At 42.5% G+C, this 25,902-nt stretch overlaps 1 protein-coding gene across 1 annotated transcript in view; it reads left to right on the forward strand.

Annotated features, from left to right (window-relative positions):
• The window catches only part of CD96 (CD96 molecule), a 44,268-nt gene extending 20,572 nt beyond the window's left edge, over positions 1 to 23,696 (forward strand). Inside the window, exons 6-12 of the mRNA XM_048494051.1 lie at positions 2,043 to 2,123; positions 8,803 to 8,877; positions 13,987 to 14,064; positions 17,094 to 17,183; positions 19,515 to 19,604; positions 21,242 to 21,365; positions 23,444 to 23,696. Of these exons, the coding sequence (XP_048350008.1) occupies positions 2,043 to 2,123; positions 8,803 to 8,877; positions 13,987 to 14,064; positions 17,094 to 17,183; positions 19,515 to 19,604; positions 21,242 to 21,365; positions 23,444 to 23,552 (647 nt within the window). The 3' untranslated portion in view covers positions 23,553 to 23,696. The remainder of the gene's footprint in view (positions 1 to 2,042; positions 2,124 to 8,802; positions 8,878 to 13,986; positions 14,065 to 17,093; positions 17,184 to 19,514; positions 19,605 to 21,241; positions 21,366 to 23,443) is intronic.
• The last annotated feature ends 2,206 nt before the right edge of the window (positions 23,697 to 25,902 follow it).

Below are 25,902 nucleotides of genomic sequence, written 5' to 3' on the forward strand. Positions count from 1 at the left end.
AAACAAAACCTTTGGGGGTAGGATTAAAAAGCAGCAGTCCAGGTGAGGGGCTTCCATTGGGAGGAGTGTGTCTGCCAAGAGCAAGGCAGGTGCAGTGGTGGGATTCAGGCGCTCGCCCCAATTGGAGTGAACTGTTTGTAAAGGGCCTCCCTTCCCTGGGACAGAGAGTGATGAGGTTTTTAGTGCCTGGGAGCCCCGGGCGGGGAGGAGAGATCTTGCAAGGTCCCTAGGCTCGCGATGCCAATCCCGTTACCACAGGATCAAAGCAAAAGTACAAAAGACAAAAGGCATTTTACACTGATAAAGAATTGACTGGCAGGAAAGGGAGAGGAGCATCCCTTACCACCCTGAGCATCCCTTCCCCACCCCCCTTGTCAGAATTAGGGCCATTCTGACAGAGGCAAAATAATGCATGTGACAAGAGAGGTCCACAATTTCCAAAATATTCTCCATGCTTATTATTTTTCTGGTTCCTGTTATTTGCATTTTTGTGGGAAGTCAAAGTGTTGTGGATGACATGTGAAGGAAAAACCGCAGATCAGATGGCTGCTCCACCAATTTAGCTTTCCTGAAGTTATCACACCCCTTGCACAGCATTCTTGCTTAGGATTGCCTTCCTTGACTGCCTTTTTACTTCTATTTTGTGGTGGTCGGGTTATTGGGTTTCAGAAAGCGAAAGTTTTACTTCCCTCTCCCCCCGCACCCTTCCTCCGCCAGGCCCCCAGTGTGATAATAGTGTAATTATTTCAGGGAGATTATTAGCATTAAACTGCAGACCTAGTTTTGGGGAAGCAGTGTAGGTAACCCTGTTAAGCAGTGATAAACCCCACTGCTTTTCATGGGAAGAACTAAAGGGTATATGTGGATACCTCTTGTGCTGTCTGAAGCAAGTGGCCAGGCATGTCTCCCTCAGCCAGATCCCAGCCTCTTTGGAAACCACTCAGAAGACTGAAGATATTTCCTGTCCTTCCACAGCCTGTTGCAAGATTAACACTTTTCATGAGACAATGGGAGTAATTTTGACTGTGGCAGCAACAATGCCAGGCACAGAACCCATACCTGCCTCCTGACTGCTACCACCCAGCTGATGTGGCAGAAGCTCTAAGTTCATGCCATGATGGTAGCCCAAACAGTTGACAACTTCATTCCCCCTGGAACAATTACCAGTCAGGGCCAGCAGCCTCCCTCCTTTCTCAAACACATGATGAGCCACAGCAGCTTCCAACTGCAGCTCAGACTGATTTGTAAAGCAGTTCCCACGGGCAGCAATTAACTAATGAACTTCATAATGGTATCATATTGGCTTGTAATTGGGATGGAAAGTGCTGTCAATTAGAGAACAGTATGTAACTTTTCCAGTTTCCCCATCTCAATAAGATCACTGTGTTATTTTGAGCCCTGGGCCCACTTCAAATGTTAAGAAATGTCTTTTACCTATTACAATAATAATAATAATATGTTTGCCATGTATTCATTTCAATATACATAGGCTAGATTAATTCTGCCTAAAACTGTATTGTAAATCACCCTATTTCCTGATTGTTTCATGATAGTATGAAAAGGCCTTTTTCCTGAAAGTGTGTGTGGGGGGGGGAGGGGAGGAATGCTTATTTTTCAGCGTTTGGACACCTGGCCATAAGCTACTTAGTTACTGAGAAACAGAACACAATTCTCAATTGATCTACTCAGAATCCTTCTCTGTTCTGCATAATTGAAGTTACTCCCAGAAAAGAGTTCTTAGGATTTCACTGTCCATCTCTTAGATTTTTATTCCTATTTATTCCATATTTTCTTAAGATAAATTATTCAGAGTAAATACAATAATTGTATATTTCTGTGGTGCTTAGACTAATAGAATGCTTTTCTGAATTACTTCCTCGGGGTGGAATTACTTCCTTTGGGTGTCAAAAGTTGGATGTATCCACTCTTTTCCAAGTAACCATTTGGGAACACTGAAAAGGTGCTTCCGGGAATATGCTATTACTGTCCTTCGTTACTACATACTTTATTTACTACATTTCAAACCATGGTTATTTCAACAGGGTTTCAGTCTACAACTTTGGCAAGCCCAGAATTACCGGTAACTAGTCAAGTCACTCCTGGTTCAGATCCACCCAGAGAAAGTAAGTTTCTGCTTATGTAAGTATATTTAATATTTTCTGTAATTTTTCTCAAAAAGGGGAAAAATAACATACATGGAAATTTTGAGAGCTAATTTGGTGGTGATAAGATATTCTGGCATTTCCCATGGTCAGTTATTTTCTTCCCATGTTGTTTTTGTCCTTAAATAAAGAACCAGATATTTGTTAATCTTTTACTATGTTTCCAAGTCCTCCAAAATATACCTGGAAATGTTAGTAAGGGATAGAAGGATTCCTAGTGTGCTTTGAGTATCTTCATTGCAGGACACTGTTAAGCATCACCAGTATCTTCTTGTGTATGTGAGTAATAAAAAATATACATCCATGTGTGGTTTATTAAAAAAACTATCAGTCACTGGCAACAAAGTCATAAAATGCTAATCATACTTTAATGTAGCAATTAACCATTTGCTCCATCTTGAGCACCTGTAATGCTAGACTGGTGTCGTTGGAAAGAATCCAAGTATATATGCTGCTTGTAGAGAAAGACTTCCCCCAGAAAGTGGGATACCAACATTTTAAATTTGTCAACACCATTTTTGGCCCCTGGAATCAAGTTCTCTTCTCACAGTCTTCTTCAGAAGATGCATGGAATGCCTGCTCTGCAAACTAATCAGACATCCAGCCACTGTATTGTCATTTTGGAATCCTGAGGGAAGGAAATTGTCATATAGAGCTCCTGTGTCTGTTGTAAGGAAGGGCTATCCTACTCCACACACACTACCACCACTTTTCCCTTCCCCAGTCTCCTTACACATGTCCTTCCCTCAGTACTCCACTATCTGGCCAGCATACTCAGTTCTAGGGAGTAAAGGACAAAGGGGAGCATGAAACAACATGAATGTGTTCTACAAGTCATCAACTCCTACTCTCCCACAGGTGTTCAGTTTGTCTTCAGAATGCCATTTGCAAGGTAGCAAGAAAGTGGTTCTATCAGACCCTATTGTATTTTTATCTTTTTAGTGATAAGATTCTTAAATAATTGGCTTATTGTATATGTTGCACAGCTTTTAATGCTTGTGTTTGTCTTGAGTTGGGCACCCTTATCCTGGAACTCTTACTCATTTCATAATAACGAAATATTTTTGAACTGCTGTACAGTTTTTGCATCTGGAAGCTGACATGGAGCTGTTGGCACATGCTCAGAATTTAATTATTTTAAATTCTGAGCAGGGAGCTTTACATTCTTAAAGGGAGCAGCAGTGGTGTAGTGGTTAAGAGCAGGTGCACTCTGATCTGGAGGAACTGGGTTTGATTCCCCGCTTTGCCACCTGAGCTGTGGAGGCTTATCTGGGGAATTCAGATTAGCCTGCGCACTCCCACACACGCCAGTTGGGTGACCTTGGCCCTATTGTATTTTTATCTTCTTAGTGATAAGATTCTTAAATAATTGGCTTATTATATATGTTGCATAGCTTTTAATGTTTGTGTTTGTCTTGAGTTGGAACTCTCTCAGCCCCACCCACCTCACAGGGTGTTTGTTGTGAGGGGGGAAGGGCAAGGAGATTGTAAGCCCCTTTGAGTCTCCTATAGGAGAGAAAGGGGGGATATAAATCCAAACTCTTCTTCTTCTTCAACTTCTTTCGGTTTCCTGTGAGATGAAACTTAGTTGATATATTTTGAAGTGGCACTGCAATTTACAGAACAATGGCCTAGTGCCACCTACAGTCAAATAAGCTAATTGTCTTAATGGAAGCATCACTTCATTTGCCAGCACAAACCCTGCACTACATTTCTTCATAGAAGAAGATGGTAATTAGTTGCTCAAATGTCATTTGAAGAGAGGATTCACCCTGTAAATCTTGATTTCCTTCTCTCTATGTTGACAGTTCATAGATTTAGAAAAACAGCTAGCCTTCTTCTATTTGCATCTTGCTAATTCTTAAAAATCAATACACCGGCATCTAATTTTCCACCTGGCCCAGTCTTGGATACTTAAATACAGGACTGGAGACAAAGGCAGAAAAATATAGATCTTTCTAAAAACCTGATAAAAGCTCCAGATCTTGGGGGGGGGGGGGAATCTAAAAAAGAAATACGTGGGGGGAGTTTAATCCCCCCAAACAATGTTTAAAAGAGAACCTGCAGATTTGAGAGACAGATGCCTTCAGTGGCCATTGCTAAGCAACCACAACAGTATTGCCATCCTTCAAATCTCAGTTTCTTTCAGGTAAAGGCAAAGGGGTTAGAGTTGCAGACTAAGGCGGATTGAGCATGGGCCAAAAACAGCGGTGTGAAAACAGTGTAAAATGGTTTAAAATGGTTTTCACACCACTGTTTTTGTCCCATGGGGAATCCGTCTAAAAGACTCAGGTTCAAATCTTCACTCTGCATTGTTCTGGGCCACTCTCACACACCTAGCCAAATCAGTTTATTGTGAGGGTAAAATGAAGGAAAGATTAATGATTTGGGTAACCTGTTTTGGGTCCCCATTGAGGAAAGAAGCAAGATGGTATATCAATGAAGTAATTAAATAATAAATATAGCTGAAGATGGGGGGGGGGTCAGGTAAAAGGCAAGTTGGCTTGAGGCTGGGAAGAAGTGAAAGAAACAAGGGAAAGGTATGGGTATAGAGGCTACCAGAAGTAATAGTGTAGGCAGGGAATGCAGAGGAAAGTGAGGTACAAGTCATTGCAGGTTCTCCACTGCACAACTTGGTATGGCTCGGTTGGCCCCTCACACCTTCACCAGACCTTCCCAAAGAGAAGTTGCTGGAGAAAAGAAGCTTAAGACAGGGTGGCAGATAAATATAGTTTGATTGGTGGGAAAGAGTAGGAAGTAGAAAAAGGGGAAAGGTAATGGGGATGACCAAGGAAGGAAAAGGAAATACTGGAGACGGAAAAAATTATGTAGCCCACACAAGTCCTTGTGGGTGCTCTGCTTGTATATTTTCTAAAAAAAAATATGCAGAAGAAACACATAAAGGCAACAGCAAGATTGTGAAGCTATCGTCACAAAATTGTGTAGTCAAAAGGGAATTCAATTGGAGATGATATGACAATGACTCCTGAATCTCTCCTGGGAGTCACTGCACACATGCGAAATGAAATCCAGAGATGGATTTGGAGCTCAGAGTCAGCTTTTTGCTTAAAATTTGTTTTGAGCTGGCTCAGATTTCCTTGTAGGATAGACATAGCATATCGTAATGATGAGGCATAATTCATCTGGCAAAGGAGACTAGTCTGCCATTACTGCATTAAAAATAGATTCAAATAGCCCTGGCTTGTTTTCTTTCTTTGTATTTTATCTTTATATGTTGTTGCCAAACATACTGATTCCAAAGCTCCTTCATATTTATCAAAAAATGATCATTGCCTCATGGAAATCCCAAAATGCTACGTGGGCTTGTTTGGCTTTGTATAAAGATGCATATGAAAATAATCCCTCTCTATTTTTTTAAAAAAAATCTCTTTTCTACAGGGAAAATGCTCAAAAACAATGAAATAGTGACCAGTAGTGAGTTCAGAATAACTGTAGTGATAGTATGTGTGAACGCTACATATTTTGCGTAGGATAAGGAGTGCTATTCACGAGAGAGAGAGAGAACACTCCTTACCTTATGTAAAATGTGTACAGTTCATGCATACTATCACTAATGTACTACTGTTTTCTTGGGATCCCTGGCACTGATAAATTGCCTCATAAATGTTCATAAATCTGTCTGTGGAACAGTTCACCCACAGTGATGGAAAATGTGTGCAGTGTAAAAGATGAAATTAGAGTTGTGGATATTAATTACATGCTGGGAATAGGGTTACCAACCATCAAGTGAAGCCAGGAGTTCTCCAGGAATTATAGGAGATCTTTGGACTACCGAAGTTATTCCTCCTGCAGGAAACAGCAGCTTCAGTTGAATTCTATAGCATTACATTTATACTGAGCTTCCTCCCATCCCAAACTCCACCATCTTCAGCCATCGCCCCAAATCTCTAAGGCTCATTCCGCACGTGCGGAATAATGCACTTTCAAACTGCTTTCAGTGCTCTTTGAAGCTGTGCGGAATAGCAAAATCCACTTGCAAACAGTTGTGAAAGTGGTTTGAAAATGCATTATTTTGCGTGTGCGGAAGGGGCCTAAGAATTTCCCAAGCCTGAGTTGGAACCCTAGTTGGAAACTGGTGTAGCAAAGTGGCTGAGAGAATGAGCTGTAATATGGGAAGTCTTTCATTTTGTAGGGTAACATTCAAGAGGCCTTAGACAAGCTACTTCCACATTTGCAGCATAGCAATAATACTAATTTATTCACTGGAAAAGACAACAATGCTAGCAAAAGTTGAAGACATCAACAAAACAGGAAAACACAACCTGAGATGGATTGACTCAATAAAGGAAGCCACAGCCCGTAGTTTTCAAGACTTGAGCAAGGCTGTTCATGATATGACGTTTTGGAGGACATTGGTTCATAAAGTTGTTATAAGTCAGAAGTGACTTGATAGCACATAACATGCGCACACCATACAGGAATCCTCATGTATTACATGTTTGCTCAATCACATGTGAAGAAAATGTGGATTATTTTAAATGAAAAATGTAGATATGGGGAATCAAAAATTGAGGTGGAAGCAAATAGAGCCTGTTCCCTGCCGAACATTATCTGCTTGTGCATTATGCTCTGAAGAAAAATAGGATAATTTGTTGTATAGGATGAACCTATATGACAACACAGCAACAAACAAAAAGTAAAAGTAAAGCAAAGAAAAAGTAAAAATGGGGGGAAGTTATGCAGGTATCCTTAGAATATAGCTAGTCATTTCAATTAGGAGCAAAAACAGGGGAAAGGTCTGTTTGATTGGAACATTCATTTTGGTTTATTTGCAGTAGATTATAAGCCTGCCCTAATCCCATGTACAGTACATGCCAAAGATGATATGTTAAGCAGCTAGTGTTCAACATGTAGATTGGATCCTCTCATAGTTTTTGCCCAGTTCATTTTCTTATTACAGTCCACATACCAAATCGCTTTTCTCCATGTATATCCCATGATTCCTATTGTAGCATATTTAATCAAAGGGAATTCCCTCATCCCTTTTTCACCAGTGAACAACATAGCTGGATCAAAGCCTGCATATGCAGAATTTCTCCAGTGGTATTTAACTGAACCGTGCAATGAACTTATGTGTATCCTGGATCATAGTCATGCTTCAAAAATGTCACATTAGTTGCCCAGTGGTCTTGTTGCAAATGTTATCTAACAAATCCCCTGCCTGAAAAGAAACAGTTGAATTAATGAAACAGTAATTTCCCTTTGACTTTTCTCCCCTTTTACAGCAAAAGTTTTCTATTCAGCTTTACTCAGTGAGACAGCTGTTCAGTGCCTAGTTTCCAGAGGAACATTCTTTGTGTGTTGTATCAAGAGACATTTTGATGTTAATCACTCTATATCTCATCTTCTCAAGCACACAGCCGTTATTGGATGGCTGAGTTCTGCTCGTCCCAAATCCAGACAGGTGTCAAGTTGATTGACCTATTCCCATAAAATGTCTGAAACAAGGCCTTTGAATCAATAAAGAAATAGAAGGCTGCTTTTTTCGACGTGAACTCTTTTTTTAAGCTTGGACATCTGACAAAGAACTAGCTGCAGTTTTGAAATATTGGACATTTCACTTTTTGTCATTTAAACTGATGAGTAAATGCAAAATAGATTTCAGAAAGGAAAGATGTCATCTTGCTCCTTCAAAACACAGTCTTGTTAAACTTTGGGTTAAGAATTACTGAGAAAGAAGAGGACAAGGAGTGAGAAGCTGTGGAAAGACTAGAAAGGGGGTGGGGTGGCAAATGAGGCTGTGAAGATATGACAAGAAGGCCAGAGGATGTTTTAAGGATACATGGAGGCTAAGGGCTTAAAACAGTAAATGTTGAGCTGTGGCAAAGACAGCCAGGAACAGGAGGGGAAAATGGGATTGACAGTGGAGGACTGTACTATAGGTGTGTACTTCCATGTTTGGAGGTCCCAGTGATATTTTAAAAAACATGGAGGCCCCTTCCGCACATGCAGAATAATGCACTTTCAATCCACTTTCACAATTGTTTTCAAGTGGATTTTGCTATTCCACACAGTAAAATCCAGCTGCAAAGTGGATTGAAAGTGAATTATTCTGCATGTGCGAAAGGAGCCTTAGGCAAGCAGAAGACCAATTCGGATTGCGTCCACAACATGTGAGGAAACAGTTTTAATATTTCCTCCTCTGCTTGCCGAGAACTAAAATGAGCTGCTACTTGCTCTGATGGGCAAAACTTGTTGATGCATGTACGTTTAGCAGATTGAATACAATTTTTTCAGAGAGTTTCACATTGGAAGAATACCCCCTTTCCAAGCCAATGCCGTGGTCAGTTTTAAATTCAGTTTAAAAGACTTCTGGGTGGGAGCTCTGAATACGAAACACTCAGCACACCTCTGGTAGGACTTTCTGCCACAGTCATCACTGATGAAAGCTTCTTTTGGAGCAGAAATCAGGCTTGCCTTTCACCCAGTACTCTGTTCCACACTTTAATGTTTAAATTATTTTGTCACAATGCTTGTCTTGTAAAGTTTGCCACTTTCTAAACCCCAAAAGGAAACCTTCTCATTCATTTTGCATGTCTTCGAAATTGAATTCAAACTTGTCCCTCAGCAAAGTCATTCTTTTAACACTGAACTTAAAGGAGCTATTTGGTTTCCCCAGGACACTGGCATGCTACTGCAAACCTGCAGAAGACTACTATTACTAAAGTCTCTAGTTACTCCACAGTGCCACAAAGTAAGTAATTCATGAATGCTTTTGCAAATGATAAATTTAGCTAATATTCCAAGTTAATGAAAGATGATAGCTTAGAAGTACTGCTGAATGCAGTAATACAAAAGATTCTATCTATGGGAGATTAGTTATTATCTTTAAAATTAAGCAACTTACTAGAAATGAATTTCAGTTCTGTACTATAACAGGCCTCTGTAAAATCCTTTCAAAGGGTATATTTTTCATATATTTTTAACAAGGAACATTCAGTGGTTGTCAACTCTGGCTTGCAAAATTCCTGGAGTTTGATGGACTTAGCCTGGACAGTGTGTAGTTCAAGGGTTAGAGGAAGCTGTTTGGAGATATGATGCCATAATCTGCCCTCTGACAGGGTTGCCAGCTCCCTAACAGGGGTGGGGGATCCCCGTTTCCCACTGCTGCTCTGAACAGTGGCAGAAGAAAAAAAACTAAATGGCCTATGGCGTAATGTCACTTCCATGTAAAATCATAGAGTTTCCAACGATTCCAAAACAGACATGTCACTTCTGGGTTTTTCCTTGAAGTGATGTCATGCTGTCACCAGTGGCTGCCTCTTGTGTCTCTGCCCATGGCTTTCTACTTGTTGCCAGGTCAAGCCACATTATCTCTGTAGTTGCCATTTTGGGGGGGATAACTGGTCTCTGTAATCTGTAGATCAATTGTAATTCCATGTTAGGTCTGCGATTCTTGCCCAGACTCTGGTTTTGGTTACAGAAGTCTTTATAACTGGAACAGGTATGAGAACCCAAGTTTCTTCAAGCCAGTTCTAAAGCGCGCAAACAAGCATTGGCAATTTATCAGCTCGCTCTCCCTCCTTCCCTTTCATGCCAGTGGGAACCACTCACATTCAGGTTTAATTATGTCTAGTGAAGACACCTGCCTTATCTCATTGCCTGGGAGCCTGACCTTGCAGTGCTCCTTATTGGGATAGTGTATGATGACGTCTTGCCCTTAAACTTGCCAACATCCAACCAGAGGTGCCTAATCATCTACAAAGCAGCAAGCATGATAATCCGACATACATACTATCAGGCATGTAAATGATGCAGGATTAGTATTGAAACCCGACATTCCAACTCGTGGCCTCACGTAGAGGTTGGTACTCTTAATTGCAGTTAAGCTTCTTCTTTTTGCCAACTGCCTCCATAAAACCACTTATATACAACTCATATTCTCTCTTGGCTTTGCCATTTTGACAACTATTTTTATCATATTTTTCTCAAATGTGATTGATTTCCATGCTGTATAACTATCATACAAGACAAGAGAAGCAATGGCTCAGTGGTAGAGCATCTGCTTGGCAGACACACGGCTTCAAGTTCAATTCTTGACCATTCTAGTTTAAAGGATCAAGTTGTGTAGGTGATCCTTGCCAACCTCCTAAAGAACCTCCACCTGAGACTCTGGAGAGCCTCTGACCATCTGAGTAGATTATACTGACTTTGAGGAAACGTTGATTTGAATCAGTATAAAGTAGATTCATGTGTTCATTTGGAAAACTTCATCTCTCTTAAAATTTAGGGACAAAGCTGGGTGAACACAAGCAATGCTAAATTATCCATTACATAGCAGTCTAGTCCCCCCCACCCTTTTAAATCACTGGAACTCTCAAAACCTTGTGCATTTATTTCAGTGACAAATAGCCCATTTTCCAGCAGCTAAGCCCTGCCAGCTGTCTAGCAAGGGGCATCTTTATCCCAGATATCGTGCCTAGTAATACCTTAGTGTTCAGACTGAAAAAAATATGTTCTTTATTGCCAGAGTTTTTCACTCATTATTCTGGGAAGAATCTAACCAATGACCTCTGGGTTAATGTGGTCCTTTCACAATTACAGTTTTCTTAACACAATCATTCCCCATGTCTAACATGTTTAGTTGCTTGCTGCTGTTTAAGTCTGAGGAGTCTTGCTTGACATAAGCTGTGAAGCGCTATTCCCTGTGGCAAGACATTTCGCTCCTAATGGTTCACATACATAACACACAAAATTAGGTTCAAATAGACCAATATTGATTGTCTATCCCCAAACTGTTCCTGGCACAGGATCATTGTAAATGTTGATTAAAGTGTAAAAGTTTATTTCCTGACAAGAATTCTTTTTTTTTCTTCACCCACATGCTTGTTTCTGGAGATTGGAGGAACAGAAACCTGCATATCTCCCCTCTTTCCCCCAATGAGCTGCATTAGCTCCAGAATCAAGCTGCTTTCAGTTGTCACAGTTGTGCTGCTTCTACCTAGCATACTGGAAGAGTGTGCCACATGGGATCCCCTCAATACACATGTTCCCCACATTGTATGAATCATACTTCCCAATTTTGGTGCCTACGAACTGAAACATACATGGGGTGTTGTTGGTTTCTGGGCTGTATGGCCGTGTTCTAGCAGCATTTTCTCCTGATGTTTTGCCTGCATTTGTGGCTGGCATCTTCAGAGGATCATGAGTGAGGATCACAGATGCAGGCAAAATGTCAAAAGAAAATGCTAGAACATGGCTGAACATACAGCCTGGAAACCACACAACCCCCCAGTGATTCCAGCCATGAAAGCCTTTGACAATATACCAAACATACATGTCTGTGTGTGGTTCCCAAGAGCTGTCCTATGAAGGCACTGACCTGTTTTAGTTTAATTTAGTTTAAGTCTGAGAAATCTTACTTGACATTAGCTGAGAAATATTATTCCCTGTGTCATGACATTCTGTTTCTGATAGCTCATACACATTACACACAAAATTAGGTTCAAACTCATATTGATTGCTCACTTCCAAACTGTTCCTGGCACATGAGCATTGCAAATGTTGACTGAAGCACAGAAGTTTGTGTCTTGCTTAGTATCAACATTTGCTGAAGCTTTTGCCTTCAGAACATCCCTTGGATTTTGTCTTCTTAGATTGCAGCACTGCAAAAGAAATAAGAGGAGTTTGGGCTTTTTTAAGAATTGTGGCCCAGGGAGGATATTTTTGAGGTACTCACCAGCTAACTGGGAAGACAGTAGGCCACTAGGCTCACCGTATAGCCATGATTATGAAGAGCCACTGTGAGTCCCAAAGAATTTGTCTAGGCCTCCTCACTCCCAAGCTGAATATTGTACAAAAGTAAATCACATTACTTGTTCAGTGCCATAGGCTGTCAGGATGACCAGCATGCCCCCCCCCCCAAATTTTGTGACTCTCATTCCCTTTCTGGATATCCCTGACCTTAGCTCTTAAAGAGCCTGCAGCAGGACCACTTGAGGGCTGAGGTTAGAACTCTTGTCTACTTTATCCAGTCCCAGCACTGCATAAAGGGAGAGGAGAACTGATTTGGTCACAGGGTTGCCAACCTCCAAACAGGGTCTGTTGCTCTCCTAAAATGACAACAGATCTCCAGACTATAGAGATCAGTTACCCTGGAAGAAGTGGCAGGGTGAATTCCATTATATTCTGCTGTATTATATTCTCTCAGTCCTGCCCTCCCCATGGTCCCTCCCAGGGACATAGGTATAGATTTTTTTAATGGGGGGGTCCGGGGGGGACACACCCCCACCCACCCCTAGGGCATGGCCACGCCTCCCCAAGTCCCGCCCCTGGCCTAGCGCTTATAAAAGCAGCTCTCCGAGGCAGGGGATGGCAGACTCCCCTGCCCTGCTCCTCCCCTCTGGGCAGAGGCATAGAGGGAAAATGGAGCCTGGTGCAAAATCTGAGTTATGCGCCCCCCCACCCCGGGCAGCCGCTGTGATGCTGGAATCCACCCCCAAACAGCATCACTTTCAAAGGTGTTTAAACTAGAGAGCCCAAATTCTCCTTTTAAATCCACCTTAAAGGGAGAATCTGGGGTCCCTAGTTAAACAACATTGAAAGTGATGCTGTTTTGGGGTGGATTATCCCCCACCCTGAAACAGCATCACTTTCAATGTGGTGTAGTAGTTAAGAGCAGGTGCATTCTAATCTGGAGGAACCGGGTTTGATTCCCAGCTCTGCCACTTGAGCTGTGGAGGCTTATCTGGGGAATTCAGATTAGCCTGTCCACTCCCACACACGCCAGCTGGGTGACCTTGGGCTAGTCACAGCTTTTTGGAGCTCTCTCAGCCACACCCACCTCACAGGGTGTTTGTTGTGAGGGGGGAAGGGCAAGGAGATTGTAAGCCCCTTTGAGTCTCCTACAGGAGAGAAAGGAGGAATATAAATCCAAACTCTTCTTCTTCTAAACTGAGGACCTCAGATTCTCCCTTTAAATCCATGCCGAAGGGTGTGGATTTAAAAGGAGAATCTGGGGAAATTTGGGGGGTGCCTGCTGTCAGGGGTGCAATTGTTAAGCTAGAAGCACCAAAATTTCAGGGTATCTTTAGAAGTCTCTCCTAATGATACCATCCAGGTTTGGTGAAGTTTATTCAGGGGTTCCAAAGTTATGGACCCTCAAAGATGTAGCCTTCATCTTCTATTAGCTCCCATTGGAAACAATGGAGGATGGGGGCACTCCCTTTGGGAGTCCATAGCTTTGGACCCCCTGGACCAAACTTCACAAAACTTGGGTGGTATCAATAAGAGACTCTTCTGATAATACATCCCAGGTTTGGTAAAGTTTGGTTTAAGGGGTCCAAAGTAATGTGTAGCCCCCATCTTCTATTAGCTCCCATTGGAAACAATGGAGGATGGGGCACCCCCTTTGGGAGCCCATAACTTTGAACCCAACCTGAACCAAACCTCACCAAACCTGGGTAGTTCATCAGGAAAGTCCCCCAAACAATCTCTGAAAGTTTGGTGCTGCTAGCCCAAACAATGCGTCCCCTGCAGGCCAAAAACCAAAAAAGCACTAAAATGTTTTAAAAACCCACAAACGGAGGGGCGGAGTTTCAGACATGAATGGGGGGGTTCAAACTCAAGAACCCCCCCCCTTACCTACGTCCATGGTCCCTCCCCCCATCTCCAAGGACTCCCCAAACCAAATTGGCAACCCTACCAGTCTCTGTTTTCTTTTATTTATTCATTTAGTTTTCACTGTAATTCTTTCATTGTAATTCTTCTTTTGGAAGCTGCCTTGGGTGCCATTGCTAGTAGAAAGGTAAGATATTAAGGCTTTAAATGTATCAATTGACTTCTGCAAAATGTCTGTATGCAGGACTGCAGGATTCTACCACTGTTCCATCAAAGGTTTCTGTGCATGTCACCCGCCATCAGATCTTAACACTACCAGGACGTAAGTGTTCAGCGCTTTTTGGGTGTGGACCATTATTACGTAATGAATATAAAAAATGTAATTAGAATTTTGGAAAGCAGAAAGAAGTTACCAGTATATCAAGAATACTAATACCAAGTAATGCTTGCTTGTTTGTTTTAACTTGACCATTCATTTATAAAGCTTCTACTTTTTATGCGTTTTAAAAAAAATTTAATGAGAACAAATGGTTTATTTCAGCCTTATATTGCAGCCTTAGCAATGGGCTGATATGGGCATACTCAGCAATCTATATATATAAAAGCGAATTCCACTCACTGACTCACTCGCCAACGGAACTCAGAAACCGCTGAACCTATGCACTTGAAATTTGGCATGCCGGTTCCTCATGTGCCCAAGGCGCTCAATAAGAAAGGATTTCAAAAAATATTGAAGTCAACTTGAGTTATTAGCTATTTTCTGTTTTTCCTATTCATCTCTGCCCATCTGCCCGAACATTCCGTGGGTGACAGTTGAGCACTTCAGCCTTCCCAGAATACCAGACAATGGCCACAACAGCCAGCAGAGAGAGCTGTTCCATTAGATCAGGGGTAGGGAACCTGCGGCTCTCCAGATGTTCAGGAACTACAATTCCCATCAGCCCCTACCAGCATGGCCAATTGGCCATGCTGACAGAGGCTGATGGGAATTGTAGTTCCTGAACATCTGGAGAGCCGCAGGTTCCCTACCCCTGCATGAGATCCTGGACCATTTAGCTTCTCTCAACACAGTCCCTTGGGTATAGAGGATCTAAGTGAGGGTGAATGCTTACAGGAGGAAACTCAATTTTCAGATATAGACAATCCACTCACAGAGCACATAGAACAGACTCCCAAATTTTTTAAAGGGGAGGATTTATCTGTACTAATTACGAAAAATATAAATATGTTAGATTTGCAACATCCAGTGGATGCTGAGGATCCAACTGGACAACTGCAAAGAAAGCCTATAAAGGGCTGTCCCAGGGGTAATCAGCTTCCCAGTTCCTTTGATGAGTCACTCACTCTAACAGTGATTGGTATTCCGCGTTTACATATACAGCTTCATGTCACAGGACTTTTCAGTGATGGCCATGTTGCTGCTCTAACTCCACTATCCAAATCAACAAGCTGTGGTACTGCCCACCAAACAACAGGCATGCTTGATCCACTGGTGGGATGTCTTACAGTCACAGCAACTTACAGATTGCATTATACACAGACAGCACCAGGAAGCTGCTGCAACATATGCAAAACCCACCCCGTCACACCACAGGCACGCTGTGAGGAAACATGCTGCATGTCACCCCTCAGTTCACAAACACACTGCAAAGAAGTATGCTGCCTGTTACCCTAACATTCATATAGACACCGCTCTCACCAACACATAGCGAACCACGGGTGCCCTGCTATCCAACACAACGCTCCTCCATGCACAGCAACTTGTTCCTTCTTCTGCAACCGCTACAGGGTGACTCAACAAATTCATACAGACACTGTGATCACCAACACGTTGCGAATCACAGGAGCCCTGTCTAACACCACGCTCCTCAGCACATAGGAACCTGTTCCTTCCGCTGAAACTGCTAAAGGGAGAACATGCCTTACATACACACATCAACTTACCCTTGCATTACCCACAGACAGCGCCAGGAAGCTGCTGCAACATATGCAAAAACCACCCCGTCACTCCACAGGTAGGCTGTGAGGAAATATTCTGCATGTCACCCCTCAGTTCACAACCACCCTGTACAGAAGTATGCTGACTGTCACCCCGAACTTCACAGAGACACCAAATCCCAGTTCCCTTGGTTCCAAGAAACCGACAAGGGGTGTACCTGAAAACCATAGCCAACCAAATTAACTAACACAAGAAAAGAGAACCAATTACATTGTTCAGGCTTATTCTATTAGCTGCAACCTTATACATAGGGATTCTAAAGTACCATTCAGTATAGTAGTGGATAACCACATTGTCCATTGGGACCTAAACACAATTGCCAAGGGAACATATGTTGCTGGACTGCCTTGATTAGACATGAGGCAAACCCCTGATCAAATCATCCTGATGGCTATTGTTCAAGTTTATGTCAAACAGCTTTGCACTTGCACTATAGCTGCCTGTTAAACAGTACCAGGGCATTGCAGTTTTGGTTCATGAAGTTCCAATCATAATGCTGTGAATTGTTTGCATAGGTACTTCTTTTTTTTAGACAAAAAATGAAATTGGTGCTGTTACATCCTTTCACTGTTTCTAAGGCCCTTTCCACATGGGCCATTTACAGCAAAAATGCCGTCCCTAGGGAGCTGTTCACATGGGGGGCACAGCTGCATCACAACCGCACCGCCCTTGCTCCCCCCCAGCGGCGCAAAGCTGCTGTTTCCAAACCCCACTCCCCGAGTGAGGTTTTCTGGAAACAGCAGCTTCCAGCCGCTGCCGTGTGAACACGCCATCCCTGCTTTCCTGATCAATGTACCTTCCCTGCGACCTTCTGTGTGGAAGGCACCATCCCCCCCTTCCTGATCAACGTACCTTCCCTGCGACCTTCCGGCACGTCGCCCAGGCCTGGGGACACGCCCCCCCCAGCACTGCGCCGTCTTCCCTGCCCCTACCGGGACCGTTCGTGCGAACGGTCCCGGGGTGTGTGTGTTGGCATTGTATACGCCAATGCACCCCCCAGCGTGGCCGTGCGGAAACGCCTAAATTTAAATAATATTCCTGATATCATGCCATGACAATACTTATTGGCTCAAGGCAAAAAATAAAATTCTGAGAGATTCTTCTACCAACTTCTGTGAACAGAGAGGAAAGCAGATTCAGAGCTTTAATGAGCCGATACCAGAAGTACACAGAGATACCTAAATAGTAATTCAAACAATTGTTTCCTGAAAATTCTCAGATCACTGCTTGCAAATGGTGAGTGGGACAGGGACATGAGCCAAATCACCTCATAACACTATCTTTCCCCCAAAAAAAAATTAAAAATGTTAACATTAAACCATTCTGATACATTTTGTATGTTCTTTTAAAAGACATTTCATCTACCAAAAGAGTAACTGACCGGATTTCACAGACTATCCCTAGTTCTTCACCCACTGTGAAGGGTGAGTTTAATATTACTGGTGAGTTATTTCTTTTTCAAATGATGCTTATATAACCATTTCATTTTGTTCTGGGTCTTGAAAACTTGATACATGCCTTTTAAAACTGAAGGCACTGACAAAAGTTTTCCTGTGAAAAAATATTGTAATCATGTAGGAAAACAGTGTACTGTATTTTCCAGCTTATAAGACGACTGGGCATAAAACACGACCCCCAACTTTTCCAGGTGAAATATAGAGTTTGGGATATACTCGCTGTATAAGACTGTGGCCAACCCTCCTACCCCTTCCCAGGTGCTGGGATCCCCAGCCTCACCCCCGTTATCAGGGGGGTGGACTAGCTGTGACAGCCTTTAAAGCCACAGCATGCTAAGTTGTTGGGTAAACCAGCAAACCCAAGCCTGTCTTCCCTGGCACTGCTGTCCCTGAGAGAGAGAGCCTGTTAGCTTCACAGGTCTCTTCCCCTTCTCTCTCAGTCCATTCCTCCTTCTCCTGTATATGGTCTTCTCCTGCCTCTTCCTCCTCTTCCTTTCTCTCCTTGTCTCCCTCTCCTTCTTTCCTTCCTAAACTCTCCTCTTCTCTCCTTTCCAGCCCCCCACATTCAGCCATCTACCTCCCTCACACCTCTCCCTTCGCGTCCCCACCTTTTCTTCCTCCACGCTTTTTATCCCCTCCCGACTCTGCTCTGCCAATAAAGACCCCTCCCCTTCTCTGCCCCACCTCCCTCCCGACCTCCTTGCCCATCCAGCCAGCCTTGGTGGCCCAGAACCCACCTCCCACCTCGTCACAGGCCTGCCCTCACAAGGACACATACCTGCATGCTCGCTCGGGTGGCGCCCAGCCCGCCTTGTCAGCAGCACCTGGCTCCATCCTCTCAGGCCCGTCAGTTCCTGGCCTGGGAGAACAGGTGGGCTGGCTGTCTGCCACCTCCCCTCCACATCCCTGCGCCAGCCTGGACCTGCCGCAACAGGGTCCCGCCGGCAAGTCTGCTGAGTCTGGCCAGTTGGGAGGGATTGGTCCCCTCCAGCCAGTCCAAGGTGGGGAGCCCCTCCTGAGCTCGGGGAGGGGTGGGTCTCTGCCAGCGAGTCCGGGGAGGGGAGGTTCCCTGCTCCCGGAAAGCCGCATATGGCGGGGATACGGCCACAGCCGTTTTTGAGCTCCCCCCACCATATGCGGCAACAGCAGATTCTCCAGTCCAGCTCAGAAGTTTCAGCACCTGCCCCATAAGATGGCACCCGGCGTATAAGATGACCCCCGACTTTTGAGAAGGTTTTACTGGTTTGAAAAGTAGTCTTATATGCCAGAAAATACAGTAATCATGCAAAATGAAAAAATCCAAACATCTCAGTAACAAATCAGCTCCCTGCTCTCAAATGATGGGTGCATTGTAGTGGATAGAGTAGGATCTGTGACACCCAGGTTCAAATCCCCACTCTGCAATGGAAGCTTGATGGGATAATATTGTTCCTTGCAGCATCTGTAAATATGGCTGACCTGGGAGTGTGTGGGAAGATCAAATAACAAACAGAAGAGAACAGATGCAGCACAAACAAACAAACAAAAAGGTTAAAGGAAAAGCTACAAGGACATAAGCAACATGCTCAGGATTCTTAAAAGTAATTCATTATAGAAGTGATGTCCAGGAATGGTATCAGCCCAAGACCTATTTTCAATCCAGTCACAGGAGGCAGCCTCAGACAGAGATCTGGCATCCAACCTGACAGTGAGAGATCAAACTGTGATGCAGACAGCAGTGGCCACAAAGACACCTGGGCACTTCTTGATGAGGATGTGATGTGGCTGGGCTAGAAAGTAAATGACACAAGCCTCATAGAAAGGGTTGATGTTGCTACCCTGGGCCAACACAACCATTCCTCCAGTGGAGAGGTTCTGGAGAAGGAGGGCACAGGAAGGCATGCTGTCAGAGCAACCCACTCTGGGCGTCCTCTGCAGTAGCCATAGGGAGGCCAGCAGCGATTGGAAGGACTGCTGTTACACAGCAAAGGAGATGGAGTGGGAGGATGTGGCAAGAAGAGAAAGGAAGTGGGCAGTTTTGGGAAGAGAGACAGAGTGAAGGACACCCTTTAAAAAGTGTGCTCCACAATCAAGCCAGGGAGAAAGGAGAAAACACTGCTCTTGATTGAGTGATCAAACACTCTAGGAGAAGTGAGAATAAGGTGGCACAACCTTACTCTTATTTCCATTTTGAGGTCTGGGTGCCTCAGTGTTGGTTGGCAAGACAGCTGAGGGGCAGCCATCAGAGCTTCACAAGTGATAACATATTTTTAAAAATTCCAAATACTATAATCAGGTCAAGGTAATGCATATTTTTGTGGGTTTTTTTGTTTTTAGACAATTTGTCTGCCACAAAAGTGACTGAACTAACCTCATTAATTAGCCATGGTAACTCCCTCACTGGAAAGGATGAGTTTAATATTACTGGTAAGTCTTTTTTTTTTATTCCCCAAGAGAGTAATTTTCTTATTCAGCTATTTGACCCCGATCTTCACACAGTTCCATATAGCACCTGCAAGAATGAGCAATGGATTGATGTTAGTCCAAGTCAGATATCTCAGTACTGAGCATATCTTTGTCAACAAATCAATGACTCCTACCTACACCCTTCACATTTTAATGCATTTAAGACCACTTTGCACCAAATTTTGTTTCCATGCAATAATTCTCCATGATCCCTATTCCAACATGCATGCTCATAAGATTTTCATGTCTGTTCTAGTAATCATCATCGCTCATTGTTCTACAGTAGCGTTAATAGTAATTATGCATTTCAAAGTAATAGTCCATTTGGTCTCTTCTTCTTAGTCTCCTAAGAAAACTGGGCTGAGAATGTAGAACAGATGAAAAATATTTGGATAACTTTTCCCAGGTGGTTCTGAGAGCCAGCATAGTTTGGTGGTTAAGAGCAGCGTCTGATCTGGAGAACCAGGTTTGATTCCCCATTCCTCCACTTGAAGCCTGCTGGGAGACCTTGGGTATTCACTGTTCATGCCAAACTTTCTCAGCCCTATCTACCTCACATGGTGCCTGTTGTGGAGAGAAAAAAAGGGAAGTCAATTTTAAGCCAGTTTGAGACTCCTTGAACTGTCTAAGTCTAATTAGGATTGCTCTGTTAATTGTGCACGTGTTAATTGTGCACTGTGTGTGGGTTGGTGGCAATTCACAGTTGCTTTCTTTTATCTTCTGCGCAAAATGTATGATGTTAGTTTTCTACTTACAAAGCTGCACACAATTTGAAGAGTAATTATGGGTCAACCATACAGTGTCCTGGTTTCCTTTAGCTAACTTTGATGGAGATAGATCTCAGGTTCGAGGGAATTCATTTCCCAATCACATGGGGCCCTGATTCAGATTGGGACCATGTGGTGCAGTGGGGGTGCAGTGGGTGTGGGTGTGGGTGGGAGAAGATTCAGCTTTTCCCTGGGGATGTACTGATGGACTATGTGTGCAACACTCCAACTGGAAAACAGAACCACCCTGGTGCTATCTTTAGACTGGGAATACAGTACCAGAGTGGGAGGCTGAAGTACCTTCTCTTCCTGTATCAGAGAGCCAATCTGAATCTGAAGTGGGGCCCCACAAATTTGAGGAATAAATATTCATTTAAGCCCTATCACAAACTGTTTTAAGGGAGGCCCATAACTTCATCTGCTATAGAGCTAACTGAAATTTCCAGATTCCATTTTGAGCAACATGGATTCTCATATAGATGAATATACACATTAGGATTAGTCACACGATAACTGTTCATAAGCAGTGTTTCCTTGGTCACATATTGGTTTTTTTAGAAAAACAATGTGGAAACCAGTGGAGCACAGATGTGGCCCACCACAGTTTCTGGCATCATAGCCATATTTTTTTTCTAGTTGCTATTAAATTAAGAATTGAAACTGTAACTGTGACTCAAAAATCTAGTTCTGCTTGGGTGTAACTACTTGGGACACCATGCATGTATTTAAAACGTAATATTTGAATATTTACCTTATTTAGAAATATGAACAATGTCATTTTTCAAAGCTTGTTGTACAGAATGTAGTTGGGTGTTCTGTAATTTTTTGCAGGCATCACTATGAATCCAGAACCCCATCATTTCTTCTGGCCAGCATTTGTAGCAGCATTGCTTTTTGTCTGCTGTCTTTTAATGGTTTTGGGGATCAGAAAATGGTGCCATTATCAAAAGGAAATGTAAGTACAGTGGCACTCATGTAGCATTTTATTCTCCAATGTGGAAGTGGGGACAGAGAGAGAAGTAACTCTTGTAGAATGGAAGAAACACTGCTGGATCAGACCAAATGTCTGCATATTCTAGCATCCCATCGTGGCCAACCAGTTTTCTCTGGGAAACCCACCAACAGGAATGAAAGCAGTAGCACTCCACCATTGTTTGCTTCCAAAGTTGCCATTCTGCTCTGAACCAGTGGTCCCATGCTACTCACTCATGGGCCTATCCTTAATTAATGTGTTTAATCTCTTTCTAAAGCCATCTGAGACAGTAGCCAAATCCTTAGGCAGTGAATTCCACAAATTAAATTATATATTTCACCTCTATACTGAGAATCTACAATCAGTCACTGGCTGACCCTCACCCTCTAGAGTCTAGGTAATGGGAGTCAAACAACATTCTGTCAGTCCATTTGCCCCAGACAACACACACCATACCTAACTTTATAAACCTTTATGATGCCTTCTCTCCAGCTATATCCAGACATCAAATATAACTGCAGTAAAGGGAAAATGTGTATAAACCCCACTAACTGTGCGCTCCTTACAGCTTCCCCTTTCTTTTCACACTGCTATTCGTTGCCTATAAGAGATGAATGCAGGCATGAGATTAAATTAAGTTCATTCTCTTTCCATTAATTGGACTTCTAAACTTGGGCTAAACCCTGGTTTAGAATCCTGGTTAGTGGACAAGGAAAAGTAAGTCCTGTGTAATTTGCACATTTGTGTTTGTACTTCATGGGTAACTGAAATCTGGAACTAACCACTACTGTCAACATGAGAAAGGAAAGGGAGGAGTAAAGTGTGCAAGCCAAGCGTGGGGATATTGTTTTTTAATTGTGGCAATTTGTAATATCTCACTACAATATATAGTTGCTGTAGTTGGTAGTTGCATGGCCAGGCTAGCCCAATCTCATGATTTCTTGAACGCTAAGCAAGATTGGTCCTGGTTAGTATTTGAATTAGAAACCACCATGGAAGTCCAGGGTTACACAAAGGCAGGTAAACTATCTCTCTTGCCCTGAAAACCCGGCAGGGTTGCCATAAATTGACTGTGAGCTGATGGCAATTTCACTCATCATATTTGTTGTTCCTATTCAAGACAGATTATGTATTGGTAATGAGTTATTTTGCTATTTTGGAATATTAAATATTAGCAGTATTAATGTATTGTCGAAGGCTTTAACAGCTGGAATCACTGGGGTGTTGTGTGGTTTCCAGGCTGTATGGCCGTGTTCTAGTAGCATTTTCTCCTGACGTTTTGCCTGCATCTGTGGCTGGCATCTTCAGAGGATTTGATGGTAGTAAAGCAAGTGGAGGATATATACCTGTGGAATGTCCAGGATGGGAGAAAGAGAACTTCTACATTAGCAGTATCTTTCTTTTTAATTGAAGGTACTGTGGATTAAGTATTAGATTTTGTTAAACAGAGAGTTGTGTTTTGTTTTCTTTCTTTTCTTACTTTTTCTTTTCTTTTCTTTTTTGCATTTTTCATTTTTATATGATTTTTTCAATTTTACCAGTCTTTAGATTTTAATACTTTTAATTCTTTGGCCAGTTTTTGCAAAAAACCAAATAAGCCCTAACCTCTGTGATGGCTCAAAATTCATAGCATGTGAAAACAAGTACTAACCTGACAGAAACACTAGAAGGATTTTAGAAATCAATATACATCAATATACATAATGTATGCATAACTATACATTTATTTCAGGTATCAGTGACATAATTGACTAGAATTCTACCCACATTATTGCACATCGCAATTCAACCAAAATCAGTGGAGTCACATTTATGTAATTTTTGGCTTGACAATGGCCATTTTCATCAATATTAGTCATTCTAATATGTATATGGGAGAAAGAATTTGATGTTAATGAAATGAGTATCTGGCACAAATCATAGTTACAGAAAATGGTTACAACCTGAGACAGTCATGTCATCTTTACAGAACAGTGAACACAATTCTTAATTTTGTCTACTATTTTTTCCTGTGTGTTTTATCATCTGCTGATATTTAAATGCCTTGTCTTTATTTTCAGTATGAACAGACCACCATCTTTCAAGCCTCCTCCACCTCCAGTCAAGTACACATCTATGCAAGAATGTGACGGAGCTTACCAAACCTGCCATCAATTGGAAAATCTGTAATGGGCCTGAAGTGCTCCAGCCAAATAATGGATTCATTCATAATTTTCGAAATGAATTGTAAGAGTTCGCTGGTGGTGATCCATATTCCAGTTGTGACTCCCTAACCTTACGTTAATGCCAAAAGCATGATATTCCCTAAGTACCCTTAACACATGAAATTTACCCTCATACAGTCAATTAAAGCTCTTAAAGAAAATATATTATCAGTTACTAGTAGGCAAACGAAGTGGCAAGATGGACAGGGTATTCACAGTATCTATCAACAGAAACAAAAAACCATTGTCTCTCAATAAGAGACATAATTGATGCATACATAAGCTCTTTACTTCTGTCAGGTAGTTAACAGCACTCTTAGCTCCTGAACCACACCAACCTCCTCCCTCTTGGTCTTTGTCCCCTTTGACCCTCTCAGAGGTTCCCTCCCTGCTGGAAACTCTCTGCTCCAGCCTTCTAGTGGCTGGGGAGCTGTCTGGCATGCCCTGCCAGTCTGAAACTGGCTCTTTAGCCTTCCTGGCCCTCCTCCTTGATTGCAGCCTGGCTGGGGCTCTGCTGACCCCACCCCATGCTCTATGGTTGTTAAAGACTGCTGATTGCATCTTGGCCAGGGCTATGCTACCTCCACCCTATTCCCTGGAACTGTTGTGGCTTGCCTTTGTTGCTTCAGTTCCCCTACCATGTCTCTGCCATTTTTTTCTTGCTGTCCCTGCTCCATGTGGTAAGTCCAGGGGTGGGGCTGTTAGTTGTGGGGTGCTCCAGGGTCCCTGAGTGGGCATTTGTGACAAGGATGGGGATGGAACATGCTTCTGAGTGCTGGGAGGCGGCACCATCCCTGGACACTTTGAAAGTTCAGGATTTTAAACATTTTTCCATGTCCCCAGAATTAACCAGTAAGCTGCCATTTGACTGTCTATATGCATGATCAATATGGAGCAATTATGTTTATGTTCATCATGCTTAGGTTCAATTTTGTTCACTTCTGAAGTCTGATCAGTCTTTATGTTCATTTGTGCAGTTGATCCATATTGTGATTGTTCTCATACTCTACAATGTTAGGACAAAATATGAGGTTATAAATCAAGCTGACAGTGTACTCCCTAACTGAATGGTACATAACCACAAAACATGTTATGTTGTGGGCAGAAGATAATACAAATTGGCCACAGCAACAGGGGAGGAATGATAAGATTACAACATCTATACCATTAAAACCAAGGTATTGAGCAGACCTAGGTGTGGCATCTGGTCCTATTCTATGTTATCTAGACTCAGTGTGCTCTGTTGCTTAAAAAAAATCCAAGCGTCAGACAAAGGCTTGTAAATGCAACACAATATGATAAAGAGAGGCTTTCTAACAAAATGCAAGTAAAATAATTGCCAAAAGGTTCTCACATTTCATAATTGTGAAATTTGCTTTTTACAAGGGTTTTTTTTCCCCTTAAAATTATCTGAACATTCAGCACTATGGATGGATGTATTATGTATATGGCCTGAGCTGGACAGTCCAGGCCAGCCTGATTTTGTCATATTTCAGAAGCTAGCCAGCATTGACCCTGGCAAGTATTTAGATGATAGACCTCCAAGGAATCCCAGGGTCCTGATGTGGAGGTAGGCAATGGCAAACCACCTCCGAATGTCGCTTGCCTTGAAAAGGCCATCAGAATTGCCAAGAGTCAGGTGTGACTTGACAGCAAAAAACAATACATACATATCCTTGCCCTGATTTGGATGGCTGAGGCTAGCCTGATCTCAGAAGCTAAGCAAGGTTAGCTCTAGTGAGTACTTGGATGGAAGGCCACCAGGGATGTCCAGGACTGTTATGTACAGGTAAACAATGACAAACCACCTCAATCTGTATCTTGCCCTGAAAACCCTATGGGGGTGACTTCAGGGCACTTTCCACCATGTTTGTATATACAGGTGTAACACCCACATTGCACCAGAAGATGGCACAGTAGTTTCAAATTTACTCTTGCTGTTAAAATGTTTCCAGCAGGCCAGGTACATTTGCTAATATCAAATATGCTTCAATAGTGTCATGAAATAGAGATGAGTAGGTTAATAGTCAAGAGGAGATTATTTTCTTAAAACATATTTTTTTAAAAAAATTGACAGATTTAGACCAAAGAAGTGTAAAAGACTTGCCTATGATTCATCAACCACAATTAGATTTCAAAAAACTTCCTGTCATTTGGAAGGAAATAAACTGCTTGAAAACATAATGACAGCATATCTGGAAAATTCTGACAGCAGCATACAAAACACTTACCGCCAGTGGTCTCCAATCTCCTGACTGTTAAGCACGCCTCATGTTTTAGAAATATTATATTTTAACAATATACAACATTATATT

The sequence above is a fragment of the Sphaerodactylus townsendi genome, linkage group LG04, assembly GCF_021028975.2.
Source record: "Sphaerodactylus townsendi isolate TG3544 linkage group LG04, MPM_Stown_v2.3, whole genome shotgun sequence".
Classification (NCBI taxonomy): Eukaryota; Metazoa; Chordata; class Lepidosauria; order Squamata; family Sphaerodactylidae; genus Sphaerodactylus; species Sphaerodactylus townsendi.